General features: G+C 38.9%; 1 protein-coding gene across 1 annotated transcript; it reads right to left on the reverse strand.

The window, feature by feature from the left end:
* Positions 1 to 1,370: 1,370 nt before the first annotated feature.
* LOC124266374 (U6 snRNA phosphodiesterase-like) lies at positions 1,371 to 9,712 on the reverse strand. Its single transcript, XM_046701185.1, has 7 exons — positions 9,488 to 9,712; positions 8,541 to 8,698; positions 7,183 to 7,360; positions 4,568 to 4,621; positions 3,343 to 3,448; positions 2,064 to 2,147; positions 1,371 to 1,516 (listed from the first exon to the last, which is right to left on the reverse strand). The coding sequence occupies exons 1-7, from the start codon at positions 9,646 to 9,648 to the stop codon at positions 1,400 to 1,402; spliced, it is 858 nt and encodes a 285-aa protein (XP_046557141.1). The 5' UTR covers positions 9,649 to 9,712; the 3' UTR covers positions 1,371 to 1,399.
* Between the last annotated feature and the right edge of the window lie 11,494 nt (positions 9,713 to 21,206).

Below are 21,206 nucleotides of genomic sequence, written 5' to 3' on the forward strand. Positions count from 1 at the left end.
TAAACTAACACAAGTTGGGAAGTCGTAATTTTAGGTGCCGTTCAGCTAATAGCGCGTTATGTTGTGAAATTTGCAATAAACACGACAAAACGTTTTCCCCATCCATTAGAAATCTCTGCTTAAAATTCCGACTGTATCATGAGCATGTGTTTGTTTGCTTAACGCAATATTACAGCTGAATGACGACAGTCCAAAGCAAAGACAGATAGACGATTTTACGAACGCCTCTTGGGATATTTTGCGGACGGACAGAACTATCAGCAAATCGTTTCTCTCTAAATGGTACGTTTTATGACAATTTATATACACTTAATGTTGTACACCCATAACATGTAACTTAACCTGATTTTGTTGCAAACATCATTATTGTTGTCTTGTTAACACCACAGTCAGCAATTTTCCAGCTACATATAAGGGCGATGAATACACAATGCCATTTAGAAAGTGAGTGAGTGAATTTAGTTTTATGCTGCACTTAGCAATATTCCAGCTATATGGCGGCGGTCTGTAAATAATCAAGTCTGGACCAGACAATCAAGAGATCAACAGCATGAGCATCGATCTGCGCAATTGGGAACCGATGACATGTGTCAACCAAGTCAGCGAGCCTGACAACACGATCCCGTTAGTCGCCTCTTACGACAAGCATGGGTTACTGAAGATCAATTCTAACCCGGATCTTCACAGGTAGTTAATACCGGAAATGTCATGCAAGACAAGAAATATACGTGAACAGCTAACTTCCTTGTGAAACCATCCATATGGTATTTCAGTTCAAACACAGTACCAAGTCTGTCGTAAATTGACACCCGATCCCGATCCCGTTAGTCGCCTCTTACCACAAGCATGGGTTACTGAAGGCCAATATTCTAACCCGGACCTTCACGGTGCCATTTAGAAAGTGGTCAAATGTAACATGTCATATCTGGGATTACACTGTCTTGGAAAAGTACATATTCCAGTACATTTGTTGGGTTGAGTCCCATCCGGGATTCGAACCCTCGCGATGGCGCGTTATAAACAATTAAGTAAAATGATCGACATCATGAACATCAACAGTATTTGGCTACGACATGTCTCAACCAAGTCAGCAAACCTGACCACCATATCCAATCAGTCACCTGTTACGACAAGGATAGGTTGCTGAAGATACATTCCTTGATCAAATTCTGCAAAATTGATCTCTTCCTGCCTTGAGTTTCAGTTGGAATTCTAGAATCAGGTGATGGTCCTCTGTTTAGGAAACAGGAACCTTGTTCAGTAGGACTGTCACGAACGGCATTGATGAAACTGTGGAAGGAATCTAGTGTTTTGAGGCCATCCATAATTCAGAGACAGTGGTATATTAAAACTAAAACGACAAACAGCAATGTTGTGTGAGGATTTTATTTGCCTAGGGTCAGCTGTCCTGCTGTAGTGGAAACCGGAACACCTTGTTCCCTGACTTGCACTCGATCTCCTGAACCTCGAGGACACTGAGATCTGGATTCTCCCGGCCAAACACTTGAACCATTTTCTGAAATACAATCACAATTGCTGCAGACCATAAACCTTCGAAACGCCAAGATTAAAAGTATGGATTTTAAAATTATTCTAAACGTCTATTATCTAAGAATTCACTGTTATTTTTCTAACAATATGAGGGCAGTCTGTAAAAACAAATCTGGACCAGACAATCCACTGATTGACATCATGAACATTGGAATTGGGATAAGAAGATACGCATCAACCAAACTAGCCAGGCCATCCAATCCAATGGGTCACCTTTTATGACAAGAAAGGGTTCCTGGAGATCAGTTTTAAATCTGATCTTCATGGGTCAACTTGCAGGTTTTGAATTGTCAATATATGTCTGAACATGGCATAACAAATCATCCAATTATCAAGTTACTAATCCATGTGAAGAGCATCATCAGAGCTGTATTTGATACAAGTAGGTACATCAAGGAATTACCTGTGGAAACCTCTAGGTCATGTGAAAGACATATCATGTCAGGAGGCCCATATAACACAGGGGCAATATTAACCAAGGTGCATCTAAATTGTCTGCTGTAACACTTTACCTTCATCTGACGGAACTTTTGGTCGGTTACATCAGCTGTAACATCTCCCAAGCACCAAGCGATGCTGATGTGAAAAGATGGATTCTGAAATATGGGAATATTCATATCTGTCAATCAACATCAGTGGTAGGAAGATACCACCAATTCAGGTGGCATGAGGACTATATGTTTCTCTGTATCCCTGAATGACTGATGATGATACTACATTCTATTGCCTGATCAGTAGTAACACACACTGAATACATCCTATTTTTATACAGTACTTGAAAGTTAGAGATGTTCCTCAAAGCTTGTTCTTATAGTACTGGAATTGAGGGATTCAATGTTTGGCAACAGGGTTATTTGATTGCATCAGCCTCTTCTGGATCCATGTTCAGTCATTCACTCACTCACTCAACCCATGAAGATCCGGGTTAGAATTGATCTTCATCAACCCATGCTTGTTGTAAGAAGTGACTAACGGGATCGGGTGGTCAGGCTCACTGATTTGGATGACACGTCATCGTATCCCAATTGCGGAGATCGATGTTCATGATGTTGATCACTGGATTGTCTGGACTCAATTATTTACAGACTGCCGCCATATAGCTGGAATATTGCTGAGGGTGGCGTAAAACTACATTCACTCACTCGTTCTTGACCATTCAATCATAATACGATGTCAAACTGATGTGAGGCCAAGATATAACAGGGCTCCAGATAAGGGCCGTATCGGCGTATGTACGGGTAAAAAATATGCACGATACGGTAGGAAATAATTTAGAAAACGTAGCACATACGCACCACAGTAATGGTTTACAGTCTTAGAATCATTTACAGACATATTCATGTGAAAGAGTATTGTTTTATTGTTTATTGACCTGTTTACACAAGAGTAGCAATGTTGTGGTGCATATATGAAACGAAACACAAGATTACTGATACTCCATTAAATTCCATTCAGTACTCTAATGTACTCTTATTGTTTTCCAGTACTCCTATATTGAATAAATAAGGAGTACGTACTCCCTGATGTTGAAAAATTATCTGCAGCCCTGTATAACAAACATCAAACCAATTCCAATGGCCAACTGTATAGTCAAACATTTAACAGGAGCAAGCCTGCAAAATTCCACCAATCTCATCAAAGGGTGTGCCATGGATGTACCCAAGTAGGGAATTCAGCTTCTTTCTCACAAACAAAATGATTAATCATAGAGAAACCCTACTGTAGAGTACTGCATAGAACCTCTGTAGCCAATATCACCTAAATGCAAGTCTAGCTTCCAGAGTAACCTACCTCGTAGTACGACTGTAATCGGAACTCCTTGAAGCATTTGTTGACCACATCCACATAGTGACGTAAGTGAGTCCCCTCCTCCTGAACTTCCAGACTCAGGAACGTCCTGGGTAGAAACATTCCTCAAAGATCACTTAAGAACGCATTTACTTGATACCATCCACATGTTTGTTAATTTGTGTCTGAGTTCCTTCCATACAGCAGGGCTCGAAAATTCCACTCGTCCGCTCGTATTGACGAGTCAAAATTTGTTTCGGGCAAGTGAAAAACATAATTTGCTCGTCCTAGAGGACGAGTATGTTTTCTGACCCAAAAGTAACATTTTTCTTTTTCCTTGAAGTTCAGCTATCTTAAATGGTGAATGAATTCAATTTTGTCAAAGATTTTGTACAGAAGACAAAGTAAGTACTGTTTATTGTAGTTTTATTCCAAGCAAACATTTTGAAATAAAATAATTTAAATGTATATTCATTGTGATGCATGATCTATTGGGAAAGTTGGACGAAGGAAGAGTGGAAAGTTCATATTACTCGCCCTACATATTTTTTAAGTTTTCGAGCCCTGTCATACAAGACAATACCTACAATTTTCAACCAGCTCAGCACATAAAATGTTTCGGAGAGCTCTGTTTTTGATGTCAAAGCCAAGAGGAAACACTTTAGTTGAAATGTACACTGATAGGTGAAACTTGTGTTTAACAGTTTGTCACTAACATCATGTCATAAGTCAGTGTTTTATCTTGGCAAAGATTACTTGGATTTTCTGAAAAACAGTGACAAGTGAACTAATGAATTCGAAAAGGGCTTTATATTAATACTGAACTTTACTTTATTACACTCATAATAAATGGTCATTTTATCATGTTTATTTCAGGAAAATAGAGAATTCAAAAATAATCTCAATGTTTGACCCCAAAACATTTCAAAGTTTCCTGTCACAGGCACACATTTCAGACCCAAGATAAAACCCTGAATAAGGCCACTTGATAACTCATCGGGTTAGAATTGATCTTCAGTAACCTATGTTTGTCGTAAGAGGCGACTAACGGGATCGGGTTGTCAGGCTCGCTGACTTGGTTGACACATGTCATCGTATCCCAGTATATTGATGCTCATGATGTTGATCACTGGATTGTCTGGTCCAGACACGATTATTTACAGACTGCCACCATACAGATGGAATATTGCTGAGTGCGGCATAAATTGTAACTCACTCACTCACTCACCTGGTCTTCTCATCATTGGTGTAGAGTCGTGGTTGCACAATATCACAGATACAGCTGAAACAACAAACGATTAATACACATAGATATCTATGTTTAGCAAGGTTATGTACAGTGTTCTGCAAGAGCAACTCCAGATTTCTCCAAAGATTATTCGATTCCTGAGACATGAGGCATGCTGCAAAATGTAAGGGGGTGATTATTAATACTTTGTTCACAGGTCTGATGACCCTAAAACATGACAAATGAAACAAACTAACTACAAAGAGCATATTTTTATTCCTCTAAGTGCCAACAAAATTGATCCATAAACTACATTCAGCAGTAGCACAAATCAGATCAGCTTCCTTCACAAAGAAACAACACAAACATGAACAGGTCTTAACATTTTTTTCTAACATGTAACTGATGAAAAACTTGACATGTACAACTCAATGTTTGCTGATTACAAAATCTGTAACTAAGGGAGACAATTCTGGTCCCAAAGAAATGCAGAGAAGTGAGTGACTCAATATTTGCTGATTACAAAATCTGTAACTAAGGGAGACAATTCTGGTCCCAAAGAAACACAGAGAAGTGAGTGAGTTTAGTTTTATGCCGCTTTTAGCAATATTCCAGCAATATCACTGCGGGGGACACCAGAAATGGGCTTCACACATTGTACCCATGTGGGGAATCAAACCGGAAGGCGTGACGAGCAAACACTTTAACCACTAGGCTACCCCACCACCCCCAAACTCAGAGAAGAATATAAGGTCTGCCTCTGTCTGATGGTGGTTCGATAGCTTCAGTTTTTCGACATTTTCTTGGGAGTGTAGAGCTGGTTCTTTACATAGTGCCAGGATATTCTGTTTGAGTATTCTTATCCCTGATTAGAACCTAGCACTGTCTTCCCAATACCCATCTTTGTGTGTTCTACCGATGTGGTAAAACATCTATGACCTATGTTAAGGCTTTACCAGAGATGCCAACCCTATTTGGGGCCTAAGTGTAATACTGGAGGTCAAAAAGTGTAATTTGGACCTAAAAAGTGTAATACTTGTCTGCCGAACGCTTCGACATGGTGCACCTTTTCACGAAAGGAAGATTCTAGACAGAAACATATGTGACCAATCATTATGAAGCTCCATACATTGAAAATTGTTGGTCATGTGACACAAAATACTTTAATTCCTTACAAGTTAATTGGAATGAGCGATGCTAAGAGTGCTAAGAGCTGGAATATTGCGATTCCTATCCTGGTGCAAGGCCATTTGTGCACCCCTGCACCTGTGCGTTATAAACACTTTCCTGTGAAAATTTATCCACATTACTGATTTTCGTAAAACGAGTAGAAAACCATAATTTTCGCAGATTAAGTGTAATGGCGTAATTTAATGGTTACAATTGTAATAATTACGCCCAAAGCGTAAGGATAGGCATCTGCTTTACTATCACAATATGAACTGGCCAGCTGTTACATGTTTACCTTGTTTGTAGTTTAATACCACACTCAGCAATATTCCAGCTATACGATGGATTCCAGCTATTAGTCTGTAAATAATCAAGACTGGACCAGACAATCAGGTGACTGGCATCATTCAATCTACACAATTGGGATGATGACATGCACTAGGTATATATATATATAGAGGCACCTGTATTGCGATACGTATTTCGATATATTGCAAACTTAAGTGTTTGACAGTGTGTGACACTAATTGTGCATGTCAATTGCAATCCTATTTTCTACATTCTAAGTCCCTAAACATATATGTTATGTTTCTTACAACAACAATCTCAAAATTAGGTTGCATAGTCATGGGTTCTATTTTCTTTTTTATACAAATTAATCTGTCATTGAATAACGAAGGCAACATTTGTTGTGAATGAAAGTCTGTGTAGATTTTAATTTAAACCATAGAGATAATCACAAAAACTTCATATATGCTCTTTACCCAATATACCAGTTCTCAGAAAACAGGGCGGTGGGGTAGCCTAGTGGTTAAAGCGTTGGCTCGTCATATAAGACCCTGGTTCAATCCCCCCATGAACACAATGTGTGAAGCCCATTTCTGGTGTCCCCACATATTGCTGGAATATTGCTAAAAGTGGCGTAAACCAAACTCACTCACTCACTCTCAGAAAACATATTGTAATATGTATTGTTTGTGTATTGCGATATACCGGTATAACGGTAATACTGTGCAGTTATAAAATGCACCAAAATATTCAAACTAACTGTCTGAACCAGTTCGTCATTATGACAAACATGGGCTGCTGAAGACCAATTCTAACCCCGATCTTCATGGGCAGGCAACTGTGAAATATTAAATGAGTGAGTTTAGTTTTACGCTCACTCAGCACTCAGCAATATTCCAGCAATATGGCGGCGGTCTGTAAATAATCGAGTCTGGACCAGACGATCCAGTGATCAACAGCATGAGCATCGATCTGCGCAATTGGGAACTGATGACATGTGTCAACCAAGTTAGTGAGCCTGACCACCAGATCCCGTTAGTCGCCTCTTACGACAAGTGTGGGTTACTGACCTTCTAACCCAGAGCTTCACGGGTCGTGAAATATTAAGACATCCACTGAATCACTCATTTCGTATTATACACACGACAAATTCTTACCCATCACAAGATGAGAGATTTTCCTTCAGGGAGTCTCTGAGTGACTCTATCCAGTGGTGCCGGATCACTACGGTTCGAGAGAGGGTCACATGGTGATCTGACATCAGTTGGAACTTGAGGGGGCGGAGGCATGAGAGCAGGGAGGTGAACAGTTCCAGAAGTCTGTCGTCAGGGGTGACTGGAACACAGAAACACAAACACTTGACGAATCTTACGTTTTTCTCTACATCAACAACAAAAGAGAATGTGTGAATTCAGTTCACATGACAGCATATATGACATGGCAAAGATATCTAAAAAATTAGGTTTCTGTAATATGCATCACACATAAGTGTCTTACACTCAACATGGATTTGTTGCGTTGACAATCAATCCAGAGTCTGTAGCAAATGACAATAAAAATGCCCAGTTGAAATGAATATTTCCTATTATCTCAAAATTTGTAAATGTATGAACAGGGAAATGATCAAATTCTAAAAGATAACTAATTTTTTTTCTCAATTTGCATGCCATGGAAATCATGGAATCATTTGGAAAATCACTGATGAATCATGGTTCAAACAGTAACAGGGGTGGAAATAACTCTAAAATTGCTAATGTACTCCGGTACAGTGGCACATGTAAAATCACTTGCCCTGATAATTTTTCCACTATACCGGCCGTTTTCTTGTTGATTTTTTAAATAAACAACATAATTAACATTGGAATATCAACTGGACACCGGTACAGTGTGATATACAAATTTGCTTGCCCGACAGAAAAAAACACTGGGCTCGGGCGTCGGGCAATGGGTTATTTCCACCCCTGAGGAAAGGTACCAGCAGTCCAACTCTTCCCAACTCCCTGCGTCCATACTCCCTGACCAAACCCGATTCTGTGCACAAGCTGTCTACAGTACAACTCTTTCTTGACCCAGTTATCCCTGTATATGGTGTATCTATCTGTATCCACCTATCACCATCCGTCTCCACTGCTTCCCATGTCCCCTTGCTTGTCTGTTTCCATCCAACCCATATTCTTGTCCCATCATCCCTTGTATCGATCTAATCTGCATCCATTTCTACTGTTTGCCTATCCCCACCCTTGTCTCTGTGTCCGACCAACCCACACTCCTATCCATTCCCTGTCACCTGTGACCCATCCCTGTTTCCACCTGTCCCCACCAGCTCTACATCCATCCCACCCCAAATTGTATTCCCGTCCCTACTGTCTCCACTTGTCTTCATCCATGTCCACCAAACCCCAACATGTAGGTATTCCTGTCACCACCCTACCCTACCTACCCTCCCCGGTGTCCACCCCAACCCTACTGCTGTCACCACCCTACCCACCCAACCCACATACCATTATATACATACCTGGGACATACACAAATGTGGCCCAGTTGCCTTCCACATGAGCAAAGGATCGTATCCGGCCACAATGTTTACTGTTATCCACCCTGCGAGTCTTCTCAGTTCCATCATCATACAACTTCTGTATTGCTGAAGGCAGAGGGAGGAGCTGGTCTTCACGTCTGAGGAAATACCGAATTACCTGATGTATAAACACTGATTATAGTCTGTTTGCAATGAAAACGCAGTAGATGGAACAGTGAAACAAATGCACATGCGGTACGTAATGAGCGTTAACTTAGACCAGCCCTACTTGTTCTCGGTGTTTCATTTGATGTGCATACCCCCTGTAATACAACCCAATAATAGCGATTTGAAACTATGATCGTTTGTTAAACAACTTTTATCCTAAGTTGAATAAAATTCTGAGATTTGAATGTTCAATTGGCAAGGTAAAATTATGAGGATTCGCAATCTTAATTTCGCTTTAATCGATTTACTTTTTTGTTTAGAGTGAAATTCATCAGTGCATTTTCACTGCAAACAGACTATACAAACGAACAACACCTTTATATTAGTAACTGAAGCAACAACTAGTGTTCCTGATATGAGTGATATCCCGGATACTCTATTGTAAATTTTTCAGTTCCTTTTAAGGAAACATTTCAAATAATAAACTTTCATAACTTTCAACATTCCAGAAAGACTCCCCCAACCCCTTAAGCTTATCATATTTTGCATTCGTCTATGCGTCCAGCTGACACGATCCATCCTTGAGCCATCGAACTAAAATTCAATTTATTTAAATTCTGTATTCTAGACGAGAATAAAAAAAAACATAAATAACCCCACATCCGCTGTTGCTTATGCGGACGACACTGAGCTACTTTGCTGAGATGGCTGTAAATATCTTATTAATGTGTTGTGCACTTAGACACGCGCATGGCGTCAATATGCTTATATTCACTCACCGAATTTCTGGCTCGACAGTTTTTAAGCGTTTGCAATCGCTGGTGTCATTTGACGGTGAAGCTGATCGTTTGTCAGAGACGGTGGGTGGAAGAATTGCTTCCGTTGAATCATGAATGTCATTTTCATCAGAGCTGCTCGAGTATTCGACAACACTTAGCATCGCAAGGTTAACAGATACACTTACACACACGAGAGCACAGGAATATCAACAAACGTTCTGTTCACTTCCGTCTTAGGGACAAGTTATTAATTCGAAAAACATAAAGATAATTTTCTCATTTTTTATGGTTACTATAAATATCATCTGGTGTGAGTATTTTATTAATTTGTAAAATATCTTTTGCAACATTTTAGTCAATTTTGGAATTGAAATACACAAAAAAATTAAGTTTACAAATTGGTAATTTATTGCTCCCTCGTGGCGCGAAAAGTGTCATGTTTGAACACTAGCGGACTTTTGAAGCGGACCTTAAATGTGAGATGTTACCTCGTTCGATTACTGTTCAAGGAAGTGATGATAGCATTGCTGGTACATTTTAAACTTAGAGGTTTAAAGGGCTTTGGGGTGACTTTGAATAAGGCCAAAAATATATCAAGCAGGTTAACTGTAATCCGTCGGATTTATTCTACATTGTATAGGTGAATTTTGTTTTACACCGCGTTTAACACCCAGAGTAACAGATCATGGGTAGTTGCTGCAGCTGCCAACGCCGTCTGGGTTCACACACATCACACATTTGGTTCACACAGTTTGATCCCCGGATTGTCAACAAGCCCCGAGTTCTTGGTCTTTCACAAAAGCTTCTTTTCATAACAATTATGTTGGTGAGGAAAGAACAGTGTTTGCCCTCAACCCTGAAAAGCCGCAGGCCCTAAGGACCCAGAACCATAAAAAGTTGTGGGTCCTGATCAGATTGTGTAGGCCCTATATTTTAGCTACAATATAAGTTATTCCCGGCAAGCAAAAATGTGACAACTAACAAACTGAGTTAAAGAGTTTAATTTAACTCTAGGGACTGATACAACCTAGTAATTACTGAATGATATTTCTAAAAAATAATACTCCTGAAAAGTTACTGGGGATGAAAAAGCTGTCGGCCATAAGGACCTGTAGAAAACAAAAGCTGTGGATCCAAATAGTTTTCAGTCGGCTTCGGGCCTAAGGACCGACGTTAATTTCGAACACTGTGAAAGGAACTGTAAGGTAGATTACACGCCGCTCAGTTGAAGAAATTAGAAAATAATATTGGATGAAATTAATTGAATGGAATAACGATTGAAAGCTACACTTACACTACATACACCAGACAAAGCGTAATAACAGCACTAACTCGTGTACTTCACTAAGGATTTAATCACATGATGTTGCCTGTTAGGTATTTGCCTTGAGAAAAATTCAAAACTCATTGTTCGCATGGAATGGAATATTGCTAGGTTTCATAAAGGACATACACGTGTGGATTCCGGGTCAGAAAGAATGGCTCCCCAGCAAACTATGCTAGAGGCGCCTGATAGATCGGGTTAACAGACATGGATCGTTGCTGACAATATCAATCACCGGATTGTCAGACTCAAAAGAAAACCATTATGTTCCGGAAAATAAAAAAAAACAATCCTCAGATTTTATATTATTATTAGTAGTAAAAATAAATTATTTGTTGGACATACTGGATGTCCTGACACCGCAAAATCTCGTGTTAGTAGCTACACCGAAACTTCGCTCATTTTGATATTAAAGAAGTTGTATATCCATAGAACTCCCCCGCTTTTCATCACACCAACTTCTAAATGCCACTCGAAGAAGTTTCCAGGTACTGGTCGAAGAATAATATGACCCATGTTTCTTATTTTTTTTTAATTCTTTTGAACACGTTAAATATAGCCTTCCAATCAAATTATTCCCATGAGAAAGTGAAATGTTGTGCTATAGGAGATATGGAGAGCGTGTCGTCACTCCTTAAACAAAGATGAGTAGGTCGATTGTAAAGGTCCTTACATCGAAATACTTCAACTGAACCAATTAAAACGATATATTTTGCTACACAATCCCTTTCCAGATTGATACACATTTGCCCACAATGTTGGGGGAATTTATCCCGATTTTGTTGAAGTCCTTTTGGTTGTCCAAACAAATCCAATTAACTGCTGTGACATCATCGTTCGAAATGGGTTCCAGTTCAGAGCTTAATTCATGAGATTCATGCTGGAAATCTGAGGGAACCAGACCAGGAGAATAGGGTTGGTACTGAAGGAGCATAAAGCCACACACACACGTAGAAAATATTAAAGTACTGATTTGTGCTAGAGCGGATTGTGAGGTGAGGTGAAATTGGGTTTAACGTCGTGCTTGAGAATATTTCGCTCATATGACGACCTGCATGCGTGTGTATGTGTATGTGCGGCTGCTTGTACTAGCCCAGACTGAAGCTGATTTTATAGTGCTAGCCCACTGAGATACCATGCCGCATGAATACCCCACTCAGACACATTATACTGACTCCGAGCCGACCAGTCCTTGTTGTACCCATTAATGCCGAGCGCCAGGCAGGGACCAACAAGTACCATATTTTAACGTCTTTTGGTATGACGCGGTCGGGGATCGAACCCGCGACCTTCCGCTCTCTGGGCGGACGCTCTAACCACTACACCACGGAGGCGGTCTCAGGGATAAGAATACTCAAACAGAATATCCTGGCACTGTGTAAAGAAGCAACGGAAGAGTGAGTGAGTGAGTATGGTTTTACGCCGCTTTTACCAATACCACGGAGGGGACACCAGAAATGGGCTTCACACATCGTACCCATGTGGGGAATCGAACCCGGGTCTTCGGCGTGGCGAGCGAACGCTTAAACCACTAGGCTACCCCACCTCCCTTGCCGGAAGAGACCATGTCGGCTTTCTTCGTGTCATAGTCTTAATTACCCAGTAATTGCCCGTAAAGTGCATAATATCCTCTGTTTATTGACTGGCCTTTCTGAAGAGCTGATGACCCCGTCGCCATGACAGGGTACCGTTCTCGCTGATAGGAAAGTCTTTACCTTCTGTCGTGATGGTGATGCAACATGATTCCATTGTTTTGGTTGTTGTTTGGTCTCAGGTCTCAAGTGAACCCAGAACCCAGGTTTCATTCACAATCACATTATTTATCGCTGCAAGAAACCTTCTGGACAAACTCCAAACAGAGCTAGATAGTCATGAGACATGTTGTGCTAGGCGCATTTTTTACCAGATATCAGAAACTTTGGAACCGAAAGTGTTACTTTCTTCCTTGCCATTTCTTCGTAGTGATGATGGAATATACTCTCTCCCAGGAATTCCCTACTGAACTTGAAAACGACGCACAGTCGTCGTCGGTCATCATTGCCATGTTGTGGGTTCTCTGGATCATTTTCGAGGTCGCTGACCTCAAACTCTCAATCTTCAAACTCTCCCTGCAAGGTTTATACACTGCTAGCCACCCACTGACGTCACATGGGAAGAGGCATCCTTCCCCTAATGTTGTAGTCCTATCTGCATGGATGGCATTTGGTGTTAAGCCCTTTTGTTTCAGCTTGATCAATGATAGCTCGCCGAGTCTGGCCACTTTCCAAGGGTTACGGACAGTTCCATACTTTACGGACCTGTCACAACCCAAAAAATCTGCACATTAACTCAAGTTATTTTGTGTATAAACCTCTCTGCCATCATGCAATATAAAAACTGGATTTCACTACTTCGCATTTTCACCAGAGCGTGGCTCATAACGTAGCAGTCATGGTAGCGAATATTCCCACGAGGTATGAATACGACCCAACTACCAACAGACTTGACCAGAGGACATGACAAATGAAATAGGACCATTCGTCCACCATGCCGCATATCATATGCTTAGGTTCATCAGAACAACATGCCTAACACAATCTCAAATATTGTGTACAGGGCCTTGATCTTAACAATCGATACCTGACAATTATTTCCATGTAAAAAATACAAAGATTCCTCAGCTCCCTAACACTGCTGGCACGTGAGAATTAAGAGCTCTTCTCCAAGGTCTGGGAAAAAACATGTATAAAAAGAGCTAACGATTTCTTTACAACACAGAGATAAATGACTTTTCTGTTATTGGCGAGTGTTACAACAACGAGAGCCAAGGCATACCTGCTCTCCAAACAGCAAAAAACATGAAAGAAAAACCATTTCTAAGGATCCGCTCTTTTAATGTTAGGACAAAATCTACACATTCAGAACGAAGAAGTCCGCAAGACCATTCACGGTTTCTTGTCAAGGCGCGGCTTCTGAAGAATTGAGGTCTTTCATATGTCGATGAAGGCCGACCAGGCAGTGCAGACCTTTCAAAGAAGATAACAGAAAGGGCTTTATACACCCAAGGCTCTAAAAAATCTCACATAGTAACGTAAATAGTTTACAACTGTCCCGTGCTCGTAAAGCCTTCTTACGAATCAGCGTACTAAACCTTGTATAAAGTAACACAATAGATTTGCGTGTGTATCATGCTCGACAATAAAGTGTCCCTGCTTCTCAGTATTTCAATATACTCATAATCCATGACAGAAATTACTGGGAAAGTAGCATTTACAATCCATAAATATTTAGATGAGACGAGTCAGATTAATGCCAGGACCGTCTTAGGGCAATGTTACAATTAGCGTTATATTTGTCTGACGTTGTTCGCGAATTTCACCTGCGGTTTTATCGCTTGGATAACCGCCAAACCGCAGCGGCCGGCGTGAGTGGACCGTTTATGGATCGCATGGCTATATTAAAGCGAACCTAAATGCGTCAAGCATGTAGAAAGTAATATAACAGTAAAATTATACAGTGGGGACGTGAGAACATAATTTGGAACCACAGACATTGTGTCGAACTGTCGCCTTTGCGTAGGGGATCTGGAATTTTGGATTGCAGTTGGTAAGTAATATCGGTTTTATTTCATTTATTTCTTATTGTGGTGTATAAAATATACATTATATCTGCAGTCAAATCATTTGGCATGTGTTTGAAGATCCACAACATGCGTTTGCTAACGAAACGGAATCCGGAAGTGTATCTGTGAAACCTTCACTTTTGAGGGTTTAGCAGTCATCCGATTTGGATTATTGCCAATTGTTTTCGCTAAGCTGATAGAGTCGTAGCAGTCATTGTGTTATTATGTCGAGATTGCCTCCTTCATTCATGATCGTGATCATTATTGATTGGTTCTGATAACATAATCAGGGTGTGGCGAACCGTCGTTAGAGCCAAACAAGGCTCAGCTGATGACCTGGGAGTCTGACACAGATCGTGTCATGATAACAACGGGAAAGTCTGTCGCTAAACTGAACACCAACATGACACCGTCGCATGACTCATGACCACAAAACACTAGATAAATCTTGTTTACGGGTTATTATATAATTTGTATTTTAGAAATGCTAGATATTTTGAACAGTGCCAGAGATATTTTTTTTGTATATATTGATCTCAAAGGTATACGCAGTTCCAGAGGGTTACACAAAGTAGGTGATCTGGTTTATCAGTTGTCCGACTGTTTATGGAAGCTTCCAATGGGACTAAGGTTTAGGACCAAATATATATGGATCTGCAATTCCAGCTGTGATGTGCTGGAATATTGCTAAAAGTGGTGTAAAACCCAACTCACTCACTCACTCAGCTGTGATGTATTCTGAAGCTGATAAAGATATGATTTTACTAGATGCAGCAAAACATATGGTAATTGATTGCCTTTAACTGATCCACTACAGAGAAAGATTAATAAAAGGAGAATGAGAATCATTAATCATATACCTGTTATAAAGCTCCTACTCAGATGAATTGTAAATTGTAAATGAAGATTTCATTTGAACATCAGAATCAAAATAATTGCATTCAAATATAAATATGCCTGTACCTGTATGTGTGTGGTAGACTTACATCTACTCATGAAGATGAAAACATTTTAAAGAAACAAAGTTGTTAAATTATCTCAATAAATTATTAAAGCCAGAAACTTTCATCATTTTCAGTGCAGTAGTAATCTAGACTTGCCAAAGGTTTATTACACATTGGGTGCATTAGATATACTTGTTTCAGAGTGTGTATGACAAATAGGGCTGTGTACGCAATATGGTTCAGATTCTGCAATATATCCGGTCATCCAGAGTTAACTCCCTTTGAATTATCTGCCCTTGGTTTCCAAAGCAAACAAATGTGCTCAAAAAGTGCCAAATATATTTATATTTCTGTTGGTTTCATGTACCATTTTACAAGTTGGAGTATCTTTATAAGTGGCTCAAAAAGTGCCAATTAAATATTCTACCAAATACTTTACGTTTTGTGGGTTTCATGGTTTCATATATGTTACATTTTGGAGGAATTAAGTGGCCTCAAATGGACCAATTCTTTATTTGGACTTATCAGTAGAGGCTCTGGCTCTGAGTGACCATTTCACGATTCCCATTATTTTGTTATTTTTGTTTGTTTCATAATAAGACATATGTTATCAATTTGTCATTTATAAAAGGTCTAAGTCTTACTAACTGTATAATGAAATAGTAGTCAAGGCTCTCAGTTGTTGGAGGTTACATGAGGGGTTTAAGCTCAAGCAGTTCACCTGAATCTTGTTTTTGTTTCATTTTGCAATAGTTTATGTTAACACATGTTTATATTGGAGTTGAATCTGAATTCATCACTGACATACAGTAACAATCATTACAACATACTGCATTGAAGTGCATTCTGTTGAAGCACTGACCATGAAACTTATGTTATACTATTACTATACTTTATCATTATGTTCTCAAACCTTTGTTGCAATACCTCAATTAAACATTCCACATTAAGGTTCTATATCCATTTTATTTATCTCTAATCCATTGGCATACAGCAATGCACAATGAGGACTGGGAGCCTGACAGTATGGTGTAACTAAGAAGGTGATGTCACACACAGAGAGCTTAATTATGAATTTATGATGTACGTACTTGGGCAGAAACCCTCCATTCAATATATCACAATATATATTGCAATATCTCTTAAATTATTGCAATATATCGCAATATGAGAATCAGGGCAATATCCAGCCCTTATGACAAACTATGTATGTTGGTGCTTGTGCCATTCTTGCACCACTTATGGTTTATGTTTTACTGTGCTAGCCAACTTATAGATACCATGTTTCAGTTTACTCTGGATACTCCACTCACACTAATTATGAATCCACAATTCCTTGTTTTATCCTCATGTCAATGTTCCGATTAATTCAAATTATCGATGATTGGTTGTAGTGACTAAACTACCAAGCAATCAATCATGTTTTCTCATAAAACACAAACAACTTTCAAACACTTGTTTGCATCAACAATATTTTTCACAAGGTTGGTTTTGTCTGTGTCATTAAAGTTACATTTCATGCACTACAAGCATGTGCCAGTCATGACTGAATTTATCTTAAAGATTCCAGGAAATTTATGTTCCAAATATACTAGTAATCCTTTAAAGATGTGAAATTTGCAAATGTGTTTTGTGCAATTTGAGAAAAAAGCAACAATACTTTTGTCCATTAACAAACATAACAAGAAAATTTGATAATTGACACTAACAAATTATTTTCGATGATTGATCGGGTGTAATGAACCAATCATCAATTATGAGATTATAACCAATTCCAACACTAATGTCAAGAGGCAGCAATTTTGTACATAAATGCATGTTTAAAATTATGCTTAGAAATTATGGGGGGGAGGGGGTCATTGATTTTGTACATAAACTTGGGTGGGTGGGGCATTCACACTGTACATGCTTCTCCATAAAAGTCATCATCTTTGGCATTTGCAATGTATTGCTGTTTTTGGTGTATAGAACATATGTAAATGTTTCAACTTAAGAAATTACATGACATGTTTGTTATTTTAATATCTTTATATTTAACATAGAGTAGTTTATGAATACATATTCAAACTTGTTCTCTAAGTTCTTAAAACATATCGTATTTACCTCATAGTTTATTAATTGCAGCATTAGTAAATATCAAACAAGCAATGGTATCACTGTGGGCTTTCCTTCCCCGTCATGTCGACATGAATATAATTTGAATATTATTAAACAGTGTTAAACCAATCCTGCTTAGACCCAGTAAAACAGGGGGCAGTGGGGTAGCCTAGTGGTTAAAGCATTCGCTCGTCACGCTAAGACCCGGTTCGATTCCCCACATGGTTACAATGTGTGAAGCCCATTTCTGGTGTCCCCTGCCATGATATTGCTGGAATATTGCTAAAATCTGTGTAAAACTAAACTCACTCACTCACCCAGTGAATTAGCTGTAAACCATAAGCATAAATTGGGTAACAAAACCACACATAAGAAATAAACACAAACACAGATACAAATTCTTATCTTTGACAAAATCTCATTGCAACATTTCTGATTTTGTGTCCTGGATCTGACCTTGAGGTACATCTGGTCATGGTGTTATAAATAGTTTATATGATCTCCACCTGTTCCAGCCAACAATTACCTTCATGCCACGGTAATAAATACAACATTGCCTCTATGTTTACATAAGACAGCTTCCAGAGTCTGAAGACTTCCTCATATAAAACCCTTAATGGTTATCCTCGTCTTTATGTTCAATAAACCTATCACAGTATTCTCTTGCAGATGTGACTGATTTGTCATCAATGTCATTCAAACAACTCTAAAGTCTGTCACGGTGCACAGTCAATACTTCATGGCTTTGTGTACAGTCCATTCCTCCATCAATAAATTCAGCATGTCCATTTTAAGTCACTGAAGTCAAATGAGCCCAACTATATTCATGAATCATGAATGGATGTGACCATTGTCCGATGATGAAGTTGTGCAGAGTGCACGTGGCTGGTTGCAAGGCTGTGGTGTTGTATGAGAAAGGCTGCCATTGTGTGAACCCTCATTGTTCTCTGGTCTCCATCCTATTGGCTATGAATATTCATGAGTGATGTATGAATGTAGAGTGAATGATGAATTTTGCAATGTCAGATTGTTTACATTAATATGATACTTCTGTGAATGATGTTCTGACAGGATGTCCAGAGGTCCTGTCAGCTGAACTTATACATAGCCAGCCATTGCTCTTTTCCTGGATTCTCATATCAGATTAGGGCTGTAACGATGCATCAAACTATCGATGGATTGCAATTGTTGATTCTCCGATAGCAATTAATCGATGGTAGAACCGAAAAATTGTTGATGCATCGATAGTATGTGTGACTATCGATAGTTTAATTATTGACTTCCGTTGATAAATGTGCAGCGCAAAATACAGCAAGTTTCAGATTCGTTCACTTTGATTTAGAGTTGCCCACCCCTGTTACCTCTTAAGCAAACTTGATCTGGGCAAAGACGTATATACCCCGGGTACGTCTTTGATCTGGGTTTCAAGTTTCTTGTCAGAAAGACACTTAAACTACTTCAGCTTGTATTTATTCCGTATAAACTATACATTCATTGGGGAAATGACTAATCAAATGAGACAATTCAAGGAGAGGAAAAAACTATTGCAATAGTCGTGAATCTATCGCAATAGTTGTTTCCCCATCAATAGTCACCCCTATATCAGATGTAGCATCATAAAAATTATTAGTGAGTGAGTGAGTTTAGTTTCACTCCGCACTCAGCAATATGGCGGCAGTCTGTAAATAATCAAGCCAGGACCAGACAATCCACTGATCAACAGCATGAGCATCAATCTGCACAATTGGGATACTATGACATGTGTCAACCAAGCCAGCGAGCCTGACCACCAAATCCTGTTAGTTGCCTCTTAGGACAAGCATGGGTTATGGAAGACCAATTCTAACCTGGATCTTCATGGGTGACAAAATTTATTAGAATTGTCCTGTTCTGAACGAAAATGTGGCACCATTTCTTTTTGAATATTTCATTCACTTTGCCATTTCTAATTACCATGGAAGTGGCTCAGAAATTAAGCCAAACAGATAAAGAAAGCTCATATCTGATTGGGTCAAGAAGCCACATATTCTTAAAAATATTTCGTTCAGGGTTAACCTGACATAACTTTCCAAAGAGGTGTCATTAGATATAGGCTTGTAGAGATACAAGCATCTTAAGGAGATAGTGGTATTTGATCAGATTATTTAAAGAGATTAATGGATTTGGGGAGTTTCAGTTTAATCCAAACTTGCCTTAAAAACACACATTTTTGTCTCACTATGTAGGTCAGCGATAAAGTCTCAAACCTGATTTGTGCTGGGATGTTTGTTCTCAGGTAATCTTTTTTCCTTGTTGTACACACGCTGTTATCTATTCTGATGAATCATGATCTAATCTTGTGCAGTAGAGTTTGGGCATAGATATGCCCATGTTTCAACTCATTATAAAGGTAATTCTACACCACAACTGCCATGGGACAGTCTGTTGAGTGAGTGAGTGAGTTTAGTTTTATGCCACACTCAGCAATATTCCAGCTATAAAGCGGTGGTCTGTAAATAATCAAGTCTGGACCAGACAATCCAGTGATCAACAGCATGAGCATCGATCTCAACAATTGGGATATGATGACATGATTCAACCAAGTCAGCAAGCCTGACCACCCAATCCCGATATCATAGTGGAACACAAATTTAAAAGACTACCAATTGTCAGACTTCAATATTTTTGGAAGCAATGGTGGCTGAGTGGGTTGAATTGTTGACTTTGTGTTATTTATTTTTCTAAGATATTTATTTTCAAATAAGGTAACCTATTTCTGTGAAGCTGAAGTATCACTTTTTCATTTTACAGATTTGATAAATCCAAAGCATGAAATAAATTAATCATAGTTTTCTAGTACTGTATTTTGGCTGGTCCAAACAAATTTAAAGATTTTATTGTCAAAAGCAAAAGATTTGAGCAATTTTAAACTTACCTAGCAAGAATATCTGCATAATTACAATTTTCCACAGATACCACTGACTTTATGTATTTCATTTATGCAATTGTACATTATGTTTACACTATCTGTGCATACTAACCAGCTGATTCAGCACATTACCTGGAGCAAGTTTTGCTTTTTTACCTATCCAGATTTCTTTGAAATAAAAATAGTGAGTGAGTGAGTGAGTTTAGCTTTACGCCGCTTTTAGCAATACTCCAGCAATATCACGGTGGGGGACACCAGAAATGGGTTTCACACATTGTACTCTGTGGAGAATCGAACCCGGGACGAGCGAACGCTTTAACCACTTGGCTGCCCCACTGCCCCTCTTCATGATACTCTATTTATCTATCAAACAACTCAAATATTGAAATATGACAAAAAATATGTAAATGAAAAGCAGTGGGTTTTTTAAAAATAAAGATATCATGCTGACCAGATATTTAGAAAAAAATAACTCATCTACATATTGCTTTCGGTATAAATACTCTAATTAGAATGTGCTGAAATTTTATCCAAAAATGAGAATAATTGTAAAAGAATATATTAAAAAATATATTTTTGTTATCTTTTATTTCCTACTTACCTCAATTTTGGGGGCCCAAATAAATGTGTAAAGCAACAAAACATTATAAACTTTATCATGTATATAAATGTCCCTCCAGATACATGGCAATTTGTCCGAGAAACTCTAAATAATAAAGTTCAACATCCTGAGCATAATTTCCAGTGTTTTGGTTGTTTTTTTATATTACCATGTGGCTACACAGACATAAATGATAATTATTTTGACTGTGCATTTATTTTATGGTTAATGACAACTTTTAAGG

The sequence above is a fragment of the Haliotis rubra genome, unplaced genomic scaffold, assembly GCF_003918875.1.
Source record: "Haliotis rubra isolate DU_JTF1 unplaced genomic scaffold, ASM391887v1 Scf125, whole genome shotgun sequence".
Taxonomy (NCBI): domain Eukaryota; kingdom Metazoa; phylum Mollusca; class Gastropoda; order Lepetellida; family Haliotidae; genus Haliotis; species Haliotis rubra.